Raw genomic sequence first — 20,334 nt, 5'->3', positions numbered from 1 at the left:
ATCAACATTAACTATCGGCGAGTTGTTGGTCCCGGTGAAGCTGCAGTCTGTCTGCGGTGAACAGCATTGACACACCGGGTGGGAGCGGATTTGGTCATGATGTTTAAACTGTGTTTTGTGATTAATAAGCACGATTTTTAATTATTTTGCGTTGGATCAATAACAAATAAAATCGTTCGGACCATACAGCTCCTCAACCATCAGATACGTGTTTCACATGAGCAGTTCAGGTAAAAACGGCAGTCAAATCAGCAAAAATGTCAGTTTGCTGGATGAAATATATTAATTCCTGATAAAATAAGTTTGTTAGTGCACAGCTCTGGGAACGTTTGTGTGTACACGAAAGTACAATCTGCATTGAGGCTTCTCGCTTCTGGATTCCCGGTCTGTGATTGGACGCTGCCTCGGCAGCGCCACTGCTCATTTGCATAAAGTTGAGATTTTTCAACTTCAAATTGACGCGCTGCTCCTGCTGCTCTTGCTGCCTCTCGATGCGCGTTTTCATAGAAAATGAATGGCAGCCGGCTGCCTATGATGCCCGTGACGCTTTCAGTGTGAATGCAGGGTAACACCATCATTGATTGTCCATGAAACAGTCCAGGATGCTTTCATCACCTTGGCCAAAGCCTTGCCAAATGCAGTGACATCAGAGCAGCTGGGTCAACTGGATGAAGAAGTGTGAGCTTACCATGTTGACTCAGATCTAGGAGAACAGGCCGAAGGCTTTAATGAGTACTGCACGAATTGATGTGGACTATGAATTAAAAGCAAACTGACAATAATAAAATTGCTCAAAATCACCTTCCTCCTATAAAATCCTATTGGTCTTGAGTATTTAAATAGTGTTGGTTAAAGTCTTCTTACACCTTAAATGCTGTATTAGAAAACAGAAGGGCTAATACAGCATTAACTTTTTTACTTGAAACCTTTGGGAAGCGACCGCATGGCAGAAAACGGGCCATTCATAAAGTGTGGTGCAGCGCATAGATGGCGGGGGAATATGAACTGGCCTGAAAAAAATTCTCAGTCAAAAATATTTTTTTTTGCTTTAATCCCTGATATCTACTTCTCCGGGTCATGCAGGGGTCACAGGTGACATTGTTGGTATACATACTCGAACTGCGCATACGCAAAGGGGAATATTCAGTGCTTGAAGCACCCCCTCTGGTGGTCAGCAGGGATGAAATAGAACTGCCATCACCTTTCTAATTCTCATCTGTATGAAACTAGTTTTACTACATGAAATATTAGACATCAGTTCATCATGTTTTTGTGTCTCTGACATTCAAACAAATGCTTAATTTTCTCTTCATACAAATAAACTAGTTGACATTTGTCCCAGAATTCCTCCTGACATGTTTGTTTGTGTGGAAATTTGAATCATTTGGCTGCACAACATGAGTTTGTATGGATGGATCCACTGGTGGAGCTGCAGAGCTGAAGTCACTACGTCTTTATTGGAGCAGCAGCATGATGTCATGAATATTGATGAAGCTCTTTTTCACTGGTTCTGTTGTCCTGGTGGCTTCAGCTCACATCTTTTATTCTTTATGCAGGTTGAAGGACTGCAGCTTGTCAGAGATCAGCTGTTCTTCTCTGGTCTCAGCTCTGAAGTCCAACCCCTCCCATCTGAAACATCTGGACCTGAGTAAGAACTACCTGCATGATTCAGGAGTGAAACATCTGTGTGGTTTCCTGGAGAGTCCAGACTGCAGACTGGAGACTCTGAGGTCAGACATGTTTTAATTGTGTGTTCAGATGAATCTGGTGTGAAAGTTGTGTTGACACTAACCTGCAGACATCAGGCTCATCTCCTGCTGATCGACACTGACCATCTTACTGCTTGGATTTCTTCTTCTCTGCTTTACCCCTCGTTCAGACTGAAAGAGTCACGGGCGTCCCGACGCCAGCATCTCGCCGCTTGGTGCATTCACACTGAAAGCGTCAGTGCCTGCAGCAGGGCGGGGGTGGGCGGGGTTTCAAGCTGCGCTGCAGAACTGAAGGGAACAGTGGGAACAGCCTACACATATAGCGTACACATCTTAATTTTCCTATTTCACCATAGATCACACTTTGGGACGCCGCCTTTATATTTTAGCGTTATTTCCGCGTAGATAAGAGTGAGTTTGATGCTTCTTAACAAGTTTGGTCCGCGGATCAACATCAACCCAGCGAGCACTTGCTCCCAGTGGCTGATTTATGGTTCCGCGTCACACCAACGCAGAACCTACGGCGTAGGGTACGCGGCGACGCACACCGCACCGCGTCCGTACGCCGTCGACTACGCCGTCGATTTAACGCGGAACCATAATTCAGGCGAAGCTGCAGTCTGTCTGCGCTGATCACTGACACACCGGGTCGGAGCGGATTTGGTCATGATGTTTAACCTGTGTTTTGTGATTAATAAGCACGGGTTTTTCAATTATTTTTCGTTGGATCAATGTAGCAAATAAAATCGTTGGGACCATCCAGCTCCTCACCCATCAGATACATGTTTCACGTGATCAGTTCAGGTAAAACTGCAGTCAAACCAGCAAAAATGTCATTTTGCTGGATGAAATATATTAATTCCTGATAAAATAAGTTTGTTAGTGCACAGCTCTGCTCCTGTACGCATGTGAATCATTGCATTTAGAGTTCTCGCTTCGGGAATCCCGGTGTGTGATTGGACGACGCCTCGGCGTCGCCGCTGCTCATTTGCATAAAGTTCAGATTTTTCAACTTTTAAATTTACGCGCCGCGCCCGCCGGTCCTGCCGCCCCCGCCGCCTCTCGACGGCCCGTTTTTCATAGACAATGAATGGCAGCCAGACGCCGTGACGCTTTCAGTGTGAACGCAGGGTTAGTCCTCCAACAGTTTTTTTTCTTCCTAAACTTTCTCTTCTGATTTCTGATGTAAAAACTACCGTAAACATTTGAATGTGTCAGATAGGAACAACTGAAGAACCAGAGATGTGTCTGAACCTGGAATAAAACATCTGAACAAACTAGAATTAACTGGGAAATAACAAAAACACATTTCTTACAACATTTAAATAGGTAATAGAGAAAATATGTAATTATTAGGGCCCGAGCACTTACAGTGCGAAGGCCCTATTGTATCTGTAGGAATTTTTTATTTATTTTCTTCCTCGTTTTTATTTTTCCGGCGAAATGAGGGCCTTTTTGCTCCCCTAAACGTGCTCTAAAAGTCACCAAATTTTGCAAACCAGGCCTGGCAAAAAAATTGATATTTAATGGTTTGCATTAATGTGCGTGGCCTAATGGCTCAACAGCGCCCCCTAGAAAACTTTGTGCCTCAAGCCCCCACAACACGGTATGACGTACATGCACGAAAATCGGTACACACCTGAATCATGTCGCCACTTAAAGAAAAGCCTCTTGGTGCCATGGCCGAAACCGAACAGGAAGTCGGCCATTTTGCATACTGTATTGTACAGTAAAAAGAATTGTGTTGCACACATGAAGCAAGCCCTCTCACATCACTGAAAAGATGTGGGGATTAAAGGTGTAATTTCTGTAGAGCAAATGTTCAGATTTTGGCCGTTGTTTGTATTGTTGTTGTTTCAATCTCTGTGAGCTGGTCAGGTTGAAAATCTAATTACCGAGATGGACAGTTTTTTCGCACATATATTCAATATATGAAATAAATTGCAGTCGCATTTGAATGCAAAAGATGGGTGTGTCTGTATTGGGGTCGGGGGGAGCTCGAAAATTCTGTTACTTACAAAAGGGGGGCCTGGCAAAAAAAGTTTGGGAACCACTGCTCTATGGGATAAAGCCCAGGACACAAACAGCTGGTCAGCCTTTCCGAAACCCCTCGTCCTCTCCACGTACATGCGTAAAGAGTGCACCGGGCACCTGGAGTTCAGCCTCTTTTCCTTGGCAGAGGAGAAAGGCGGAGGATGAAAAGGTATCAGTTCGATAGGGGCGCAGTGATAAGACAGACGTATCACTTTTGGCAGGAATGAAGGGTTAGGAATAAGGGATACCTTATCAAAACCCGGCGCAAACTGCAGGCAGGAAGGGTGAACAGAGAGAGCCCGCATCTCACCCACCCGTTTGGCTGAAGACAAAGCCAAGAGCAAAGCAGTCTTAAGTGACAATAATTTCATGTCAATCAATTCCAGAGGCTTGAACGGGCGCCGGCACAGGGCATCGAGCACCAGAGAGAGATCCCAGAATGGGACAAGGGTCCTGGGGACCAGGAGCCTTCGGCGTGCGCCCTTCATAAAGCGGCACACCAGCTGGTGCTAACCGACAGTATGTCTCCCAAAGCCGACGTGGCAGGCAGAAATGGCGACCAGATACACCTTAATGGTGGAGAAAGCCCTCCCCTTATCCATCAGCTCCTGCAGGAAGCACAATACCTCCGCCAGGGAGCACTGATGAGGGACATTATTCAGTTCACACCAGCCCTCAAACACACCACATTTAACATTGTATAATGATCGTGTAGACCAGTGATTCTTAACCATAGGGCCGCGGCCCACACTTGGGCCGCGAGCGCCATCTAGTGGGCCGCCAAAAAAAATTCAGTTTTGTACATGTGGGCCGCGAGGGCCGCGGGACTGCATAGCAACTCCCAACCAAATGAGGAGAAGAAGACACTCAGCTAGCTGTACGTGTAATAGTAAGAGAAATGGTGTGTATTTACAGAGAAAATCCTTCATTTTGCACAGAGTAGGTTTAGATCCGCCAGGATTAGGGATCGATTAATTGGGTCTGCGCCCAGAGCAAGCGAGCGCGGCGTGATCATTTATCCCGGCGCGTCCCCGCGGCCGGGGAGGTCGGCTGAGGCTGCCGCTCGGGCAGCGGCTCCGTCGTTACTGCTGAAGGAAGGTAGATGTAGATGCGTGGGCTGTCGTGTCTGCTGGACTGGACTGTTCGGGCTTTCGAAAAAGCATCGGAAAGTAACTGCTGCAGCGCGACCAGAGAGCTGCGGTGCGGGCTGTGCCCGTCGCAGCTGATCAGGCTCGGATGAACCCGACACACTGAGTCCTGACAACTTATTAATGTAAATAACTTAAAGTAAAATCAAACTAAGTTTTGTCCTCGCTGTATTTTTAAATATGCAACCCGGAATGGACAAATTCATCCTGTTCAGTCTTCCCACTGGGACAAAACCAGTGTCTCATACGTTCAGAGACCGTGGCGTTCAAAGTGCAAAAGTGAAACGCCACTGAAACAAAACACAAAGTTTTTCATCAAACATATCCACTCAAGTCTGAACTGAAGTCACAGAAAAATAAACTGACCATCTTAAAACATCCTGCCCATGATTGGGTCCAGATACAGCTGTGAAGCAGCTTTCTCCACAGTGAACATAATTAAAACTAAATATCGTTTCAGGCTCATCAATGAGCACCTCCACATGCATATGAGAACCTAACACCATCCAGATTTAAAGTCCTGACAGAAGAAATTAGAGCTCAGTTCTCTCACTGAACAACAGAAAGTGGGGGCATAAGATTATAAGAGGGGAAGAAAGAAAAACTGCAAAACTGTTAAATTGTTAAGATGTGTTTATATTAATTTAGTATAAAAATGTGTTGAGACAATTAACAAAGAAAAGGGGAAATTCAAACTGCTGGTAGAGAAATAAAATAAGATAGCATTTGAAAAATAAAATAAAATCTACTTTATTTTTAAGAGAAAAAAATATGTTTAATTCAAGTTAAACATGTTAATTGGCAAATATGTACAGTCAGATGCAGATGTTGATACAACTATGAGGCTACTTGAATATATACACACACACACACACACACACACACACACACACACATATATATATATATATATATATTATGATGTTCTGGACCTTCGCTTGAGTAAATTTTCTCTAAATGGACCTCTTAAAGTTTTAGTTGAATACCCCTGCTATAGAGTGTTTATATTTAATGGGCCCCGGGCCACTCTGTACTGAAAAAATTGGGCCCCAAGGTCAGAAAGGTTAAGAACCCCTGGTGTAGACGGAGCCCTGGCACCCTGAATGGTTTCCACCACCCTGGGTGGTAAACCAACAGCGGTTAAATTCAGCCTCTCCCGGGCCAGGCCCACAGAGCCATGCGCTCCGGATGGGGATGAAATTTCACCCCGTTCGCCTAGGACAGCAGGTCCCTGCGTAACGGAAGTGGCCACGGCTGGGCCGAGAGCATTTGGATTATCTCCGCCAGCCAGTGCTTCCCTGGTCAGCGCGGAGCAACCATAATCAATGAGAGGTGATGCTCCCGCTCTCACCAGAGTGGGAGATATCAGGCTGAGGGGTAGAAATGCGTAAAGCAGTACGTGTAGCCACGGATGTGCCAGCGCATCCACCCCCAGCGGTGCATCGTCGCGAACCAGAGAGAAGAACAGAGGACCCTGAGCGTTTGTTTGCGATGCGAAGAGATCTACGGAAGCTTGGCCGTATCTCTCCCAAATCTGTCTTACCACCTGGCGATTGAGGACCCACTCGCCGTACACGGGATTTCCTCTCGAGAGGAGATCCGCCCCTGTGTTCACCCTGCCCGGGACGTGCGTCGCGCGCAGGGACAGCAAATGCTGCACCAAGTTAGCAGGGCGTGAGCCAGCTTGTGCAGCCGCAGGGAGCAGGTCCCTCCCTGGTGGTTTATATAAGCCACCGTCGTGGAATTGTCGCTCCTTACCAGAACATGGCAGCCCTGGAGGAAGGGCAGAAAATGTTTCAGAGCCAGAAACACCGCCAGCAGCTCCAAATAATTTATGTGGGCGCCGCGCAGCTGTAACGGTCACATTCCGTTTACCGATCTGCCCTCGTGAACAGATCCCCAGCCGGTCAGGCTGGCATCGGATGTAATCACTTTCCTCTGTGACACATACCAGAGCCGGGTCCCGCCATTGGCTCAGAGCAGTGAGACAAGCTGCCGTCACCGTAACCGGGCGGGAGCGGTGCCGTCGGGGGCATAAACGTAGCGAGGCCACCCATCGCTGGAAATCTCTCATTTTCAGCAGGCCTAACGGGACCACCGCCAACAGCGAAGCCATCAAGCCAAGAAGGCTGAGACACCCCCTGAACTGCAGCGTGCGTCCCTCGCTGAAGCGAGACAGACACTGATGAAACTTCTCCCTCCGCCTGTCTGTCAGAGTGGCTCTGAAAGAGAGAGAGTCTATCGAAATTCCAAGATATTCTATGCGCTGAGTTGGCGCCAGACAGCTTTTTGCATAGTTTATTCTGAAGCCCAAGCCCGTGAGATGAGTTATCAGAGTAGCTGAATCGAGGGAACAGAAAAGGCCGCCACGCAGTACTTCTGAGGACAGATTAGAGCATCTGGCGCTCTCCTCCGTTTTGCGGGTGGAGGGAGGGTCAGTGCATCTGCCCCTAGGGGGAAAAGGACAGCAACCTCCAGGTGCTGGTGCCAAGTCCCCCCAGAATGTCGAGATGAATCAGGTTGCACGCTTCTTCTTCCCATCCGAAGGGTTAGAAGGGCGATTTTTAGCCGTGGCCGCGGCAAAGGACTGCTTGCCCCACGGTTTGTGGCGGGGGTTCTTCACCTCGGGATTCACAGCCCGTTCCTCAGGCAGGACCAAAGTCTGCCGTGAGTGGGACCGCTGGCGACCCCTGGCCGTGGCTGCAAAGCTCTGGCGAGGAGGCTGGGGCTGGCGGTGAGCAGGTCTACGAGGGAGGAAGAGGAAAGCCTCTCCCTCTTTCTTCCTGAGGTCGCACACCTGCTTCATGGTGTCGATGGCGGGACCGAACAAGCCCTTAGACGGGTCGAATTCCGTGTCTATGATGTCCTGCTTTTCTTTATCAGCCAAGCTGGACAGGTTCAGCCATAACGACCGCTCGCCTGCCACAGCGAGGCCCATGAAGCGGCCACACCCCTGCACAGCACCCCGGGAGCTGCGGGGGATGAGATCGGTTGTAATGCAGATCTCCTCCCACACAGCCGGGTTGGGGGAGCCCAAGTCGAGCTGTTGTCCCATGTCCACCAGTAGCTCTGCATGGTAAGCAAAGAGGAGCGTGACGACATTAAGCGCCCTCACAGCCTGGGCTGAGGATTTATAGACCTTCTGGTAAATGGAGGCCATGAGCCTATCCACTTTCCCAGGGAGGGAGGGGCCGGACACCGACGAGGTTGCACGGCGGTCAGGGTGGAGGTGGGAGGCGACAGACGGCTCCACCGGCGGAGGCCCGAAGAGCCCTGGACATCCAGTCCTGAAAAACCCTTGACAGGCATTCTGTGTCTCAGAGGCTTATCCCAGTAGCGCTTCATCTCCCTGACGCACTCTGGGACCGCAGGCAAGAGCTGTTTGGCGGGGGCTTGTGAGGTGAGAAGGACTTTCCCGTCGTAGAGATCCCACTCAGGCCCGGGGAGCCGGCCACTCGAGGCCAAGTCTAGCCGCAGCCGGCTTGCAGACGTCATATAAATTGACGTCGGATGAGAGAGTCGGAGCCGACCCGCTCTGAGCGCTGGGAGGCCTGGACTGCTGAGGGAGGATGGCGTCATCATCATCCTCGTCATGACCGTCGGCGCGGAAGTCGGACGGAGATGTAAGAGCCACATGCCGCTGGGTAAGAGCGGGATGAAGACTCAGCGGTTTTCCCGGCACTCGTTCCCGAGGCTGTTGCCATGAGGCCGGGGAAAAAGCCGCCTTCACGGGGCTCCCGGCGGTGAAATTGTCGGGAGGGAGTTAGCAGGTGTAAGCTGCTAGACCGACGGGATGAGCTCGCCTTGACGCATTAGCTTATCCCCTCGACAGACGGGCTAGTAGGGGGTAAGGGCTACTAGCTGGTCTTAAACATGAGTTATCAGGTGTAAGCTGTGGGCACCGGGGAAAAAGCTTCACCCGGGCTAAAAATAGCAGACTGACAGGGCGACTTACCAGTCTGAAGTTGCGGAATGACACACAATATTCCTCAGCGAATGCCGACGGCAGAGCCGAAGTCCTGTGCTCGGCGACAACGTCCTTAACGGCTCGTCTGTGAGCTGAAGCAGGAGACAGATCTGGGGCCTCATTTATAAAAGAGTGTGTAGGATTCATACTAAAAGTGCACGTAAACTCAAAAGCCGAAAATGGCGGGCGCAAAAAAAATCTGGATTTATAAAACCGTGTGCACGCACACTTGCATGCAATGTTCGCTTTATAAATCACAGTCCAGCTGGAAGGTTGCGCAAGTTTTTTGCCTCATATCCCGCCCTCTACACGCCCACTTCTTACCATAAATGGGCAATGCAAAGTAATTCATGACTGTATTTGCATATAAATGAGCCTGCTGAGCATGCGCAGCAGCTTCCTGCAGCCTGTTTCTGCTTTGCGTCAGGATGAATGAGACGTGTCGAGCCAGGCAACCGTGCCACTAAATTTCACGGAGACTGAGATCGAGATGTTGTGGATGAGGTGGAGGCCAGGAAAACCACATTATTTGGTGTTCACAGTAAAAGTAGAAAAAGTAATTAAATAGTATAAAATAAAGCGAGTGAGTGGCAGCACACCATTGCTGCGCTAAACGCCGTGAGTGCCACGGACAGATGGTGCAGAAAAAAAAAGAAGTGGTGTGATTTGAAGATGGAAGCCAAGAGGTATGGAGCGCCTAAAGGGACACAGATTATTTTGATATATATAATGAGTTTTACGTGTGTGTGTGTGTGTGTGTGTGTGTGTGTGTGTGTGTGTGTGTGTGTGTGTGTGTGTGTGTGTGTGTGTGTGTGTGTGTGTGTGTGTGTGTGTGTGTGTGTGTGTGTGTGTGTGTGTGTGTGTGTGTGTGTGTGTGTGTGTGTGTGTGTGTAATAATCCAAACAAAGCTCCACCTGAAGTGTATCTATAGTGGGGGAGGGTTAGGGGGGAAGCAACCCCGCCACCCGCGAGACCAGAGGCCAACAAGGACGAACCCTGAACCCAGGCCACCAGCAACCCCACAGAGGGGAGAAGTAGGAGGGAGGCAACCCACCGCCTGCGAGCACCCCCTGCCGGGTGACCCCCACCCGGCGGGGGGCCAGCCTGCCCGAAGAGACAGAGCCGCCCCGGCCGCCGACGCGGGCAGGTGCACCCGCCCCCACGAAAGTGGCCCTCTAAGACCAGAGGGGAGCCCTGCCGCGGAGGCAGCGGGGGGGACCGGAGACGGGCCCGGAGAGAGGGAACCCCCCAACAGGGCGACACCCGCGCGGGCCCGACAACGGAGGGCCCCAGACCCAGGCATCATTCATTCATCCATTCACCTATCCGATACCTATACTAATAATAAGATATACTATACATTATAATAATAGTAGTAATAATAAAAATAATAACAATAATAATAATAATCATCTTTGTATAATATCATACACAAATGGCAACTTTATTGTTAAAAAAATAAAACATAAGTTGTATATAAATAACATGTATGCACTATTGATGGCTCAAGGAAGGACCGTGCATCTTCTGAAGGTGTCGTTGAACAGCTTCAGGTGCATTGCTTGGAAGATCTTAAACCATAAACAGAAGAAAAATGTATTACGGTACTAATAGAGCTCCGGTGTTACCTAACACTCCGTTAGGTAACACTGGAGCCGCCGGGGCTCCTCACCGGTCCGGTCCGATGAGGGGACTCCGGTGCGCCGGAGCTAAGCTAAATACTTAGCCCATGCAAAGATCATACTTGTAGACAAATATAAATGACATTAAAAAAATAACGTCACTTACCGCTGACTCGTGTGCAGTTGCCTGCTCCTGTCGTTACGTAAGGACAGGAGCAGATTCTGAACCGCTCGTAGAAATCCCATGACACTGGAAGATTCAGCCAGGCGGGGTGTACAGACCCTGCAGAATTGCATGGGATTTCATGTTTTCTGTGTTGGCAGAGTGAGGGGAGACCACTTTATATATGTTAAAACAAGAAAAAACGTGTTTTTCTTTAAAGTGTATTTCAAATACAAAGATGGTTATTATTATTATTATTAATATTATTATTATTATTATTATTGTTAGTATTATTATTATGTATAGTATATCTTATTATTAGTATAGGTATCGGATAGGTGAATGGATGAATGAATGGGATGCCTGGGTCTGGGGCCCTCCGTTGTCGGGCCTGCGCGGGTGTCGCCCTGTTGGGGGGTTCCCTCTCTCCGGGCCCGTCTCCGGTCCCCCCCGCTGCCTCCGCGGCGGGGCGCCCCTCTGGTCTTGGAGGGCCACTTTCGTGGGGGCGGATGCACCTGCCCGCGTCTGCGGCCGGGGCGGCTCTGTCTCTCCGGGCAGGCTGGCCCCCTGCCGGGTGGGGGTCGTTGGCCTGAAGGGTGAGGTGTCCGGCCCGGACCGGGTTGCCGGGGATTGCCTGGGTCGCGGTCCGCCGCGGGATCCCTGGCTGCTTCTTCCCGCGCCGTGGGGGCCCCCTCGGCCGCCGCCGGGGGGGGGGGGGGGGGCTCGCAGGCGGTGGGTTGCCTCCCTCCTACTTCTCCCCTCTGTGGGGTTGCTGGTGGCCTGGGTTCCGGGCTCTTCCGTGTCGGCCTCCCAAGGCCCCCACATTTAGTGGGGGCCTGTGGGGGGGGTTACCTCATGGCGGTGGGGGGGGGGTGGCTGGGGAGGGCTCGGGCGGGGGGCTGTGGCTAGGGCGTCTCCGGGCCTCCCGGGGGGGGCTGGGCCGTGGACGTGGGGGTCCCACCCGGAGGGCCCGGCCCTGCCTGGGTGGGGGGTGGCTGTCTGCTCTGGGGGGGCATTGCTGCCTTGGTCCTCCGTCGCTGGGCGGGGGCCAAGTGCCCCTGCGGATGTGGGGACTCCGTGACCCTTGGGGTGTCCGCCGGGGTGGCCTCGGGGGGGGGTGGGGCCGGGTCCGGGGAGCGGGCCTCCCCTGACCGGGGGGTGCACGGGCGGGCGCGACGGCGGGGTGGCACCATTCCCAGGTATCTATGTCTTATGTTGTCAGTATGAATGGGAGGATGTTGGACCGTTTCCCCCTCCGTCTGGGGGCTCCGGCGGCGCCGGGGGCGCCCTCGGAGGTACGGTGGGGCCCTGGCCCGGCTCGGAGGGCCGGCCCCCGTCTACTGGACGGCCGGTGGGGGGACGCGGGTGTCTTACCAGGGCCGGCTTTGCTGGTCCTGCTTCCTGGCTTCGGCCTCCGTTCCCCCTCTTTCCCCCCCTACACGATTCATACGTACATAGGCGAAGGGCGGGGGGTCCGGGTCGTGGGGGGCACTGTTCCGCGGGGCCCGGCACTCCCCGCCTCACGGTTTTAACAGCAAAATAGACACTGCACATTCAACACTTAATAAATACATTTGACAAGGACACGTAGTTCGGGAGGGGGGGGGGGGGTCGGTGTCAATCGATACTTGGCCCTCCCCCCTCCCTGTTTTTATGGCATTAATCACACGCACTCAACACCAGGGGCGGGAGGGGGTCCCACATCACCCGCGTTCCCTCACTGGCCTGGGACAGGTGGGTCGGGTTACCCGGGCCTGGCGGGGCCCGCCGTGCAGCCTGGGGTGCCTTCTGGCGGTGCTGGACCCCCCCGGGGAGGGGGAAACGGTGCGTGATTGTATGTCTGTGTCGGTGACAATGCGGTATGGAAGGGTCCTGCCATGGAGGATTTGAGCCTCCATTGGCAGGACATCAAAACTTAATAATTTATGAATATTATATTATACAAAGATGGTTATTATTATTATTAGTATTATTATTATTATTATTATCATTATTATTATTATTATTATTAGTATTATTATTATGTATAGTATATTATATTATTATTAGTATAGGTATCTGATAGGTGAATGGATGAATGAATGGGATGCCTGGGTCTGGGGCCCTCCGTTGTCGGGCCTGCACGGGTGTCGCCTTGTTGGGGGGTTCCCTCTCTCCGGGCCCGTCTCCGGTCCCCCCCGCTGCCTCTGCGGCGGGGCGCCCCTCTGGTCTTGGAGGGCGACTTTCGTGGGGGACGGGTGCGCCTGCCCGCGTCGGCGGCCGGGGCGGCTCTGTCTCTCCGGGCAGGCTGGCCCCCTGCCGGGTGGGGGTCGTTGGCCTGAAGGGTGAGGGCCTCCTGGCCGCGTGTCCGGCCCGGACCGGGTGGCCGGGGATTGCCTGGGTCGCGGTCCGCCGCCGCGGGATCCCTGGCTGCTTCTTCCCGCGCCGTGGGGGCCCCGCCCACGGGCCCCCTCGGCCGCCGCCGGGGGGGGGGGGCGCCTCGCAGGCGGTGGGTTGCCTCCTCCTACTTCTCCCCTCTGTGGGGTTGCCGGTGGCCTGGGTTCCGGGCTCTTCCGTGTCGGCCTCTGGTCTCGCGGGTGGCGGGGTTGCTCCCCCCCCTCCCCCACTATAGATACACTTCAGGTGGAGCTTTGTTTGGTTTATTACACACACACACACACACACACACACACACACACACACACACACACACACACACACACATATAGTCACTTAGTCACATGCATATACATACACACACACACACACATAGATATACACACTGGCTTGTTCACCTGCATGCTGGCTCTCTAGTTTTTGGGTTTAGGTAGCGGTAGCGATAGCTTAGCTCAGACTGCGATCAGATCTCAAGATTTAGGTCGATTGCTGTTATTGTTTTGGTTGGCTCCGTGCCGGTTTCGTGCTTTGTTTGTGGTTTTTTGTTGCAGATTTCCAGTGCTTGACGTGTGTCTCCGTGTGTTCCTGCTTCCTGGATTGGCAGTTGAGGTCGTCACCCCCCCCCCCAAAAAAAAAAAAAAAAAAAACACTGGGTTTGTATGTGTATATTTATGTATGTGTACGCATATGTGTGCGTATATATATGTATATATATTAAATATAGTAATAATGCACACATATACACTTTTGGTTTCTACCGTCATGGTATCAATCAATAATATGTGTGCAGACAAGGTAAAAAAAAAAAAAAAGTCTGGGCTACCTCACCCATCAGAAAATCTAGCAACAGAAAATAAAACATAGCAACAATAATACATATAACCATACATATAAAGGACTGTCTCAGAAAATTTGAATATTGTGATAAAGTCCTTTATTTTCTGTAATGCAAAAATGTCATACATTCTGGATTCATTAAAAATCAACTGAAATATTGCAAGCCTTTTATTATTTTAATATTGCTGATCATGGCTTACAGCTTAAGAAAACTCAAATATCCTATCTCAAAAAATTTGAATATTCTGGGAATCTTAATCTTAAACTGTAAGCCATAATCAGCAATATTGAAATAATAAAAGGCTTGCAATATTTCAGTTGATTTGTAATGAATCCAGAATGTATGACATTTTAGTTTTTTTAATTGCATTACAGAAAATAAAGGACTTTATCACAATATTCAAATTTTCTGAGACAGTCCTGTAAACTTGCTTGCGTCGTTGTGCTTGAACAACTTCCGAATATCCATCGTTACTTTGTGTTAACGGTGTAGCAGAGAGCAACGCCTTGCTGGTGCAGGTAACTGCGCGCTGGAAACAGATGAGTTCAATTCAATTTTATTTATATAGCGTCTAATACAACAGATGTTCTTTCTAGACGCTTTCCAGAGATCCAGAACATGAACATAAACATAAACATAACCCATTACCATTATTACATAAACAATGGCAGGTAAAAACTCCCATAGTGGGAGAAAGGCCTTAAGCCAAACAGTGGCAAGGAAAAACTCCCCTTTAGGAGGGAATAAACCTTGAGCAGGACCAGGCTCATAAGGGGGGACCCTCCTGCCGAAGGCCAGACTGGGGGAGTCGGGGACGTCAGCAGCACACAGCAGACATCCATGTAGGCAGGTGGAAGCAGCAACGGGATGACCGGGGATGGGGGGATGACCGGGACCACAGGCCAGAACGCAGCTCCCGAGGTAGCTATGATATATTTATAATAAATAAAAATGGAAATGGAGAAGAGAGAAAGGGAAAAGGAGAGGAGAAGAAGGGTGAGAGGCACCGCCCAGCGGATCATGTCGGTGCCCCCCTGCAGCATAAGCCTATAGCAGCATATCTACCGCGAAGCTGTATTTGAGACTAACTATTATAGTCTTGTTCTATAGCTGCAACTATGACTACTGACTCTAACACACTAGAGTTTACACTACCTAGAGATTTACCAACACCAGCTAGAGGTTTACTAAACACTAACTATAGGCTTTACTAAACAGAAAGGTTTTAAGTTTAAGTTTAAAGGTGGAGGTGGTGTCAGCTTCCTTAACCCAGATTGGAAGTTGGTTCCATAGTAATGGTGCCTGATAGCAGAACACCCGCCCTCCAAATCTACATTTAGATACTCTAGGAACTACGAGTAAACCTGCACTCTGAGAGCGGAGAGCTCTGCCAGGAACATAAGGCACTATCAGGTCTTGTAAATACTGCGGAGCTAAGCCGTTTTGGGCTTTATATGCAAGTAATAACATTTTAAATTGGATTCTGAATTTTACAGGTAGCCAATGGAGCGACGCTAACACTGGAGAGACGTGGTCTCTCCTGCTGATTCCTGTCAGTACTCGTGCTGCTGCATTCTGGATCAGCTGGAGCCTATTCAGCAAATTACTTGGACATCCTGCTAACAGCACATTACAGTAATCCAGTCTAGAAGATACAAACGCATGAACTAGTTTTTCTGCATCACTCTGTGAGAGGATTTTCCTAATTTTTGCAATATTACGGAGATGGAAAAACGCTATTTTACAAACCTGATTAACATATGGTTTAAACGACAAATCCTGATCAAAAACAACACCAAGGTTTCTCACAGTTGCACTGGAAGCCATCGCAACACCATCTAATCACTTCCTAAGATGCTCTGGACCAAGAATGATAACCTCTGTTTTATCTGAATTTAGAAGCAAGAAATGTCTGGACATCCAGTCCTTGATGTCCCTAAGACATGCCTGAAGTTTAACTTACGGTTCTGTTTCATCCGGCTTCATAGACAAATAGAGCTGCGTATCATCAGCATAGCAATGAAAGTGTATGCCGTGATTCTGGATTATACTTCCTAATGGCTGCATGTATAAAGTGAACAAGATTGGCCGCAGCACTGAACCCTGTGGAACACCATAACAGACCCTTGACTGTTCTGAAGAAACCTCATGTACATGAACAAACTGGAACCTGTCAGATAGATATGATTTAAACCAACGTAGAGCTGTCCCTTTAATCCCAACAACATGCTCTAACCTGTGCAGTAAAATGCCATGATCAACAGTGTCAAAAGCAGCACTGAGGTCCAGTAGAACCAGTATGGACACTAATTCCTTATCTGATGGCTGCATGTATAAACTGAACAAGATTGGCCCTAGCACTGAACCCTGCGGAACACCATAACAGACCCTTGACTGTTCGGAAGAAACCTCATGTACATGAACAAACTGGAACCTGTCAGATAGATATGATTTAAACCAACGTAGAGCTGTCCCTTTAATCCCAACAACATGCTCTAACATTCATCATTCATCATTTCTATACAAATAGTCACATAACTGGCTTGAAACTGCCTTTTCCAGAATTTTAGATACAAATGGAAGGTTGGAAATTGGCCTATAATTAGCTAAGGTGTCTGGGTCAAGAGAAGGTTTTTTAAGTAAAGGTTTAATTGAGTGACGTACACTGAAGGCTGATTTATGGTTCCGCGTTGCACCAACGCAGAGCTTACGGCGATGGATACGCGGGCTCCTTTTCTAACCTTTTCTGGTGCCTGGATTTGTGCTTTTTTGCGGGCATGATAGCTTTCCACCATCTAGCTACTGTACATCTAGTCCAGCTGTGCTCTCACATTCACGCAGCGCACTGCTCAGTCGCACAGAGCTGGATGGACCAAACCATTTTTAAGAAGGGAAGGGGCAAAGGGAATTATCAAAGTGATTTAAATTAGAGAATATTGTGTGACTGGTGGCTCTGTTTGAATTTGGATTCATTAGTATGAGCATATATTGTGTATTATGTAGGCATAATCATTTTTTCATAGGTTACTGGGGAGGCCATGTGTGGGCCCTTGTGGGCTGTGGGCCCTTATAATTGTCACCACCTTTCCCCCCTATACGACGGCGCTGAGCAGCACCGGAGCGTCCTGACTGATGCTAGGCTTCAAACACAGAGGGACACGATCAGCGCTATTATATTATAAGTCTGATATGACACTGTAGATCATGGCATTTTACTGCACAGGTTAGAGCATGTTGTTGGGATTAAAGGGGCAGCTCTACGTTGGTTTAAATCATATCTATCCGACAGGTTCCAGTTTGTTCATGTACATGAAGTTTCTTCTGAACAGTCAAGGGTCTGTTATGGTGTTCCGCTGGGTTCAGTGCTAGGGCCAATCTTGTTCAGTTTATACATGCAGCCATTGGGAAGTATAATCCAGAATCACTGCATACACTTTCATTGTTATGCTGATGATACGCAGTTCTATTTGTCTATGAAGCCGGATGAAACAGAACCGTTAGTTAAACTTCAGGCATGTCTTAGGGACATCAAGGACTTGATGTCCGGAAATTTCTATCTTCTAAATTCAGATAAAACAGAGGTTATCATTCTTGGTCCAGAGCATGTTAGGAAGGGATTAGATGGTGTTGCGATGGCTTCCAAGGCAAGGCAAGGCAAGTTTATTTATATAGCACAATTCAACACAAGGTAATTCAAAGTGCTTTTTACATTGACATTAAAAGCGGCAAGACATAATTAGACAGTAAATAACAAATAAGATTGAAAAAATTAAGAATAAGATGATAAGAAAAGAAGTCAAATAATAAAAAGCACAAGCTGTTAGAAATAAGGGCAGTAGAGTCCAGCAGGTAAGTATTTAATTTAGGAGTACGTTTGAGTAAACAGTAATGTTTTTAACCCTGATTTAAAGGAGCTGACAGTTGGAGCAGACCTCAGGTCTACAGGAAGTTTGTTCCACCGGTGAGGAGCAAAATAACTGAACGCTGCCTCACCTTGCTTGGTTCTGGTTCTTGGGACACACAACAAACCAGATCCAGAAGACCTAAGGGGTCTGGGAGCTTCATAGGGAACTAACAGATCAACCATGTATTTTGGTCCAAGACCATTCAGTGCTTTGTAGACCAGCAGTAAGATTTTAAACTCTATCCTTTGACTCACTGGAAGCCAGTGTAGTGATTTCATGACCGGTGTACTATGGTCCAGTTTCCTGGTGTTTGTAAGGACTCTGGCAGTGCAACTGTGAGAAACCTTTGTGTTGTTTTCGATCAGGATTTGTCGTTTAAACCATATGTTAATCAGGTTTGTAAAATAGCATTTTTCCATCTCCGTAATATTGCAAAGATTAGGTAAATCTCTCGCAGAGTGATGCAGAAAAACTAGTTTGTGCGTTTGTATCTTCTAGACTAGATTACTGTAATGTGTTATTAGCAGGATGTCCAAGAAACTTGCTGAATAGGCTCCAGCTAATCCAAAATGCAAAATCCAGAAACAATCTCTCCTGCAGGAATCAGCAGGAGACACCATGTCTCTCCAGTGTTAGCGTCGCTCCATTGGCTACCCGTAAAATTCAGAATCCAATTTAAAATTTTATTACTTGCGTATAAAGCCCAAAACGGCTTAGCTACGCATTATTTGCAAGACCTGATAGTGCCTTATGTTCCTGGCAGAGCTCTCCGTTCTCGGAGTGCAGGTTTACTCATAGATCCTAGAGTATCCAAATGTAGATTTGGAGGGCGGGCGTTCTGCTATCAGGCACCATTACTACGGAACCAACTTCCAATCTGGGTTAAGGAGGCTGACACCACCTCCACCTTTAAAACTAAACTTAAAACCTTTCTGTTTAGTAAAGCCTATAGTTAGTGTTTAGTAAACCTCTAGCTGGTGTTGGTAAATCTCTAGGTAGTGTAAACTCTAGTGTGTTAGAGTCGTTCCTGTAGTTTCTTGTGCTGGCCCCCCCTTTTCTTCTCTTTTTTCTCTTTTGTACATGGTGCAGCATCCTCTGCCGGTGGCGAAGAGTATCTCTGAATGCACAACACCGGAACCTGCAGCGTGGGAGTGAGAGGGGCAGGGTAATGGCCCGGTCAGGCGGGGGAGAGATTTGTCCGTCAAGACTCCTCTCCCTGGCCCTGCACCTTCTCAACCAGACCCCGACCCTACACCCCAACCTGGGGCTTGCTGATTGGGCCGGAGCTTCGGGAGCTGCATGCTGGCCTGCGGTCCCCACCCCTGGTCATCTTGTTGCTGCTTCCACCTGCCTGCTGTGCTGTTGACGTCCCCGACCCCCAGTCTGGCCCTCGGCAGGAGGGTCCCCCCTTATGAGCCTGGTAGTGCTCTAGGTTTCTTCCCTCCTAAAGGGGAGTTTTTCCTTGCCACTGTTTGGCTTAAGGCTTTTCTCCCACTATGGGAGTTTTTACCTGCCATTGTTTATGTAATAATTGCTCAGGGGTCATGTTCTGGGTCTCTGTAAAGCGTCTAGAGAAAACTTTTGTTGTATTAGACGCTATATAAATAAAATTGAATTGAATATGTGATGACATTAACAGTATGACATGAATCTGGCTTCATTTCACCACCTCACCGCCTGCGTCGCCAGTTCCCCATATCTTAAGACTGTTCCTGCGCGAGGATCAGGGTTGGCGTAGAGATACGCACATTTTTCGGTTCGTTTTTTTCTTTTAAAATCCCAACCTTTGCATAGAAGGTGGCTTGCGCATCTTTCAAGCCCTGTTTTGTGTGCAAGCGAGCTTTATAAATGAGGCCCAAGATCGGGCTTAGGAGAGCTTGTAGTTTCACTCGCGGGGAAGAAAGCGAGAATGTCGGTGAATCTGACGGCAGTTGAGGGCGGGCTCTCCTGTCACTGCTGTCATTGGTCTGTCTCCGACAGACTGAGTGTCATTGGAGCTTCCGTAGTTCGACCCCATGAGAGCGCTCTCCTATAGGCTGAGATACCGAACGGAGTTAGAAAGAGAACTAATTTTTCTACCTGAAATATTAAACAGTTCATCATGTTTTTGTGTCTCTGACATTCAAACAAAAGCTTAATTTTCTCTTCATACAAATGAATGAGTTGACATTTGTCCCAGAATTCCTCCTGACTGTTTGTTTGTGTGGAAACTTGAATCATTGGCTGCACAACATGAGTTTGTATGGATGGATCCACTGGTGGAGCTGCAGAGCTGAAGAGCTGAAGTCACTACGTCTTTATTGGAGCAGCAGCATGATGTCATGAATATTGATGAAGCTCTTTTTCACTGGTTCTGTTGGATTGTTGGAACCTGCATCCTGGTGGCTTCAGCTCACATCTTTTATTCTTTATTCAGGTTGGAGCGCTGCAGGTTGTCAAAGATCAGCTGTTCTTCTCTGGTCTCAGCTCTGAAGTCCAACCCCTCCCATCTGAAACATCTGGACCTGAGTTACAACGAGAACCTGCATGATTCAGGAGTGAAACATCTGTGTGGTTTTCTGGAGAGTCCAGA

The 20,334-nt window shown here is 48.8% G+C and overlaps 1 protein-coding gene across 2 annotated transcripts in view; it reads left to right on the top strand.

Annotated features, from left to right (window-relative positions):
* Positions 1-20,334, top strand: part of LOC133422948 (NACHT, LRR and PYD domains-containing protein 12-like) — a 229,237-nt gene that overhangs the window by 85,939 nt on the left and 122,964 nt on the right. The window contains exon 15 of one of the 2 annotated variants that reach the window (XM_061713011.1): positions 1,557-1,730. The exons of the other annotated variant lie outside the window; for it this stretch is intronic. Coding sequence (XP_061568995.1) covers positions 1,557-1,730 — 174 coding nt within the window. The remainder of the gene's footprint in view (positions 1-1,556; positions 1,731-20,334) is intronic. 2 annotated transcript variants of the gene reach the window in all.

Source organism: Cololabis saira, chromosome 22 (genome assembly GCF_033807715.1).
Source record: "Cololabis saira isolate AMF1-May2022 chromosome 22, fColSai1.1, whole genome shotgun sequence".
NCBI lineage: Eukaryota > Metazoa > Chordata > Actinopteri > Beloniformes > Belonidae > Cololabis > Cololabis saira.
This window is presented reverse-complemented; position numbering and strand designations above follow the sequence as displayed.